Source organism: Zea mays, chromosome 3, assembly GCF_902167145.1.
Source record: "Zea mays cultivar B73 chromosome 3, Zm-B73-REFERENCE-NAM-5.0, whole genome shotgun sequence".
NCBI classification, from domain to species: Eukaryota; Viridiplantae; Streptophyta; class Magnoliopsida; order Poales; family Poaceae; genus Zea; species Zea mays.
In genome coordinates, this window is record NC_050098.1 from 115806927 (window position 1) to 115811821 (window position 4895).

The window sequence follows — 4895 nt, forward strand, 5'->3', positions numbered from 1 at the left end:
ACCTTGACAAGGATAATTAGGCCCTCAGTTACCTAGTTTATCCCCGGAATATTCTCTCATAGGGAGTTACAGTGTGTCATTACAACATACTTTATTACAAACGCGGTCCAACCCGCTCTGCCCACATGGCATTTGCAGGCGGGGCCCTATGACATGGGCCGGATTGCACACAGCCCCTTCTCGCATTGAGGGAGACAAAGCCTTGTGGTCTTCGCGGCCTCGGTCACCCGGTCCTTGAAGTCGTTGATGGTCTTCACCTCGGCTTGCCGGAGCGAAGGGGGTGTTTGGGCCTTCACGCGGACGACGTCCGTGGCCCGACCGGTGGGGCCTGCTGGCGCAGCCTTCGGCCTTCTGAATGCTGATGTAGGAGTTGACGAGCGAGGGGTAGGCGTGGTCGCCTTCGCCCCAACAATTATGCACTAGCATATTGTTTTAGTCACATGTACAGCAGTCAGCTAGTATAGTAGTATTCTTGTATTCCTGTACAAGACTGCATTTTAACTGATAATTGGGAAGAAATTTGATTAATTATGTTATTGAATTGTTGAAAATAGTTCTTTGTCATATCCGATGGATATCCAAAACCCGATGAGCATGGGCATGGATATGAATTTCTAACCGCAGGTATAGTTGCGGGCGGATATTATCTGTGACCGTGGATATGGCTACGGACGGATATTTACAACATCCGATCCGAATCTGACTCGTTGCCATCCCTACGTTAACCATGCCTTCCGAAGCCGATAGGTCTACGACGAACTTGAGGAAAGCTGCACGCAAAGGACCATAGGTAAGATTTTATACTCGCGATTATATATGGGTAACTCGATTGATAGAATTTCTTTTTATAGGTATGTGTAACAATAAATAAAGTTATATATTAAAATGGTAATAGATATAATACAAAGTAATTATTAAATAATTCTGAAACATATTTCTATTGTAGTTATATAATATGGTTTCTTTGTACAACATAAGGTGCATTGATTAGAGACGATCAGACGAGTGCTCTCTCTAGAGACCATGTGCTGTTTATATTAGTAAGGATTATTTATTATAAATTTAGTTAAATTGAAATTGTTTTTTAACTCTATTGTTGTATATTTTCTGGAACGAAGCTTACAAAATTATTGTTTTTTATTACAAGTAAATACACTCGTCAAACTTCAAACGTTAACCATGCCTTCGGAAGCCAACAGGTCTAGGACGAACTCGAGGAAAGCTGCACGCGACGGACCCCCTTCCGCCAGCGCCTCGGCCGCTCTCGCCCTCGCCGCCTCCGCGCGTTCCTTGAGCTCCCGCGCGCCGTCGGAGTCCTGCATCACCCACCTCACCTTCGCCTCGACCTCTTGAGCCGTCACCAGGCCCTCGCCGTCCCTCCTCACCTCCACCCCGAGCTTCATCTCCTCCACGATCCGCACCTTGTTCATCCTCTGCTCCGCGTACAGCGGCCAGCACAGCAGCGGCAGTCCCGCCACGACGCCCTCTAGCGTGGAGTTCCACCCGCAGTGCGTCACGAACGCGCCGGCCGCCCTGTGACGCAGCACGTCCACCTGCGGCGCCCACGACGCGACTACGAGCCCCCTGCCCTCGGTGCGCTCCGCGAACCCTGCCGGGAGCAGCGCGCGCACGTCGTCGGCTGGTGGCCCGCCGGGAGGGCTCCGCACCACCCAGAGGAACCTCTGCCCGGACCTCTCCAGACCCACGGCGATCTCCTCCAGCTGCCTCTTGGGGAACGTGCCCAAACTCCCGAAGCAGAGGAACACGACGCTGCGGTCCGGCTGCGCGTCCAGCCAGCGGAGGCACTCGTGGCCGGCACCGTCGCCGCCGGGCGAGACCATCGGCCCGACGCAGTAGACCGGCGGCGTGGCGCGGCCCGGCACACACAGCCCATCCCTTAGCGCCCGCATCGCGCGCGGCTCCAGCGACTCGAACGAGTTGATGAGGATCCCGCGGGCGTCGGGCATCCGGGCAGCCGCGCCCATGATGACCCGGCACGCCTCGCTGTCGTTGAGCACCCCCTGTGGCAGGTCCGCGACCGTGAGCGGAGGGACGCCCGGGAACGACAGGACGGTCGACCCGCCGAGCTCGGCGAAGCTCGTGCCCACGCTGGCCCGCATGGCGGGCAGGCCGAGGAAGTAGGCGAGGCCGGCGGCGCCCGAGGCGAAGTGGAAGTAGGCGGGCAGGCCGAGGTCCGCCGCGACGTCGAGCGCGCCGGCGCAGAACATGTCGAGGACGATCGCCTGGACGCGGCGCGACGCCGACAGCGCGCGGAGGAAGTCCCGGAGCGGCGCGTTCGTGGCGCGGAGGAAGCGGAGCAGTCGGGTCAGGGGGTCGTCAGGCTCGGCGCCGCCGTCGGAGGCCGGCGGGGGTAGCACGTGGCAGGCGACGGAGGCGTTGGAGGCCTTGGCGCGCGCGACCGTGGCGGCGAAGCCGTCCGCGTAGACGGGCGGCTCGACGACCACGATGGCGACGTCCACCTGGTCACCTGCGTGGCGGAGCAACGCCTTGGCTAGCTCGAGCATCGGCGCGAGATGGCCGACGCCCGCGCCCGGGTACAGCACGACCGTCGTCTTCTCCATCGCTCGACTCGACTGACGACAAGGGCGAGCACTCAACTGCTAGCTGCGCGCGCACCAGCACCGCCGTGTTTGGTTTTGGGACACGAGAGTATGCGCCACAGGTGTGGCGAACCTAGGGAAGAGTGAGAGACTGAGGATAGGAAAGAGGTGAAGCAGGGACACGTACCAGATTGTTCACTGCGCTGCAGGGCTTCTACTATAGTCACAATCACAAAAACGGGCGACGAGGGCAACCAAACAAGCTATTAATTTCACAGCCTAGCATTTAGGAGACGTACAACCATAGTCACAAAAACGGGCGACGAGGGCGATGATTCAACTGCTACTGCTAGCTGCGCACCAGCACCACCGGTTTCTTTCCGGAAAGATGTTAGCTCGTCTGGTTCTGGGACACGACACGAGAGTATGCGCAAGCCAACCCGAGCATGCTACCTGGCTACCTGCTATTGTTCGTTGTCCAGAAACATGTCATGGATGATGTTGTGTGGAGAGTGTAGGGGAGAGTGAGGATAGGGAAGGGGCGAAGCAGGGACACAGAATTCTGCTGTTTTTTTATAAAAAAAAATAAATGACCTTGAGATTGAGTACTGTTATTATTACATGCCTGAAAATTGCCCACATGGATGTACGTGGCCTGTCATTTAGGGGATATTTGTGTCGTCGCCAATGATTTCAAAAACGACAATGAAAACTATGCTAACGCCCAAAGCACGGTAACACAATCATTTAACTCATGCCAACTGAAACATGACATCAATGAATCTCTAAGGGGAAGAGAAGGTAAATCCATGTGCTCAAACCGTGCCATGAATAACATTAAAATTATTCCAGTATATTCTAACATCCTAACGAGGGAACTGGCTATCGCTGGGTGGGTAAATTCTTCCAACTTTGCAGTGGAAGAAGTGCCACAATAGCATTTCCCCCCCCCCCCCCCCCCCCAAAAAAAAAGACACCTTTTATCCTTTCGAAAAGGATGGGATCTACACAGCAGCTTCAAGTACCTGCAAAATAGCAGCAGCATGTAGTAAGCAAAGGCCTGGGAAATTTAAAGCTCACTGTAATATGAGACATCAAGAACAAAGATCAGACAAATCTGGAAAAAAAATGGAATATTCAAGACGGAAATATATGGAATTAAAGAAACGTCAAGGGGCAGAAAGGAAGCATTCATTCATCAGGGCCCAAAGCAAAGGTAAGAAAATTAGATTAAATGCTTGTTGGCACCACATTTGGACAACCACGGAAAAAAAAGGTACCACACTGACTAAATCGATACTAACTCCAAATAAACAGGAAATTAGAAAAACGAATCTATGAATAGTAGAAACTAAGAGAACTGAAAATGTGTTAGTAAGTGTTATGCGACAGTCATAGAAAACAGTTGGATCGGTGGTGCCATTCTCTAGCTGAAAAAGATTGCAGACAAAAAAAGCAATAGATATCAAACAAAGAATAAGAAACATAGGTCATGTTTATTATGTCCGGTTGATACTGCAGGGTTATTTTCTGACATTAAAGTAAAACCTGACAAATGTTTCACAGAGATACTAATAGGACCAGTTCCGCTGAATTTTGGTTTAGGATGGATTGAGGGGGGAAAATCATTATTACCAAAGGAGTACATGCTTCAAACCAGCTTCTTTGGCAGGCTCTACAACGGCCTTTCTTGCATCACCCATCCTTTCCGTTTCCTAACAAATCCCAACCGTACCCACAATCAACTAAAGTTTCAATATTGTGTAAAAATGTTTCTCTAGGCAGGGTATTTGAACAGCTGTACACTGTAACCAACTTGGTTAAAGTGAATATAGCATTAAACAACTGATTATAGATAAATGTGAATCGTTATACGCTTTCCACGCTTCAGAAATGACGGCACAAAAAGGTTGGTGATGAATCAAAACACCAGCAATGCATCCGAGCATTAGTGTGGTACTGCTAACAGTGAAAGCTGCACTCTGCATATCAGAGCATTAGTGTGGTACTGCTAACAGTGGAACTCCGCATAGCTCACTTTCTTTTTCTGAAACAATTACAAACTCAACTAATGAAATATACTTGCGTGATTCAATATTCAAGGGAAATGGGGAAAGAATGTGAAAAAGGGGGACCTACATTATGCTAGGACGGAAGGTCCCCATCAAGTTGTGCAGCCTCCAGCATCAACCATCTTTCCCACTCCCTATAAAATCCCAATTTTGATCTCCTTAAATGAGCTCCACTCATCAACTTTGTTAAGAGCAGAAAATAAAGCTTGGAAATGCACTTAGTGCGCCCCTGCATTGCTTGGAATTGTACTTTTTGACAGCA

The 4895-nt window shown here is 50.8% G+C and overlaps 1 protein-coding gene across 1 annotated transcript; it reads right to left on the reverse strand.

The window, feature by feature from the left end:
* Positions 1 to 1085: 1085 nt before the first annotated feature.
* On the reverse strand, positions 1086 to 2826 carry LOC100279846 (UDP-glycosyltransferase 88A1). Its single transcript, NM_001152799.2, has one exon. It carries the CDS (start codon positions 2580 to 2582, stop codon positions 1167 to 1169), a length of 1416 nt encoding a protein of 471 aa, NP_001146271.2. The 5' UTR covers positions 2583 to 2826; the 3' UTR covers positions 1086 to 1166.
* Between the last annotated feature and the right edge of the window lie 2069 nt (positions 2827 to 4895).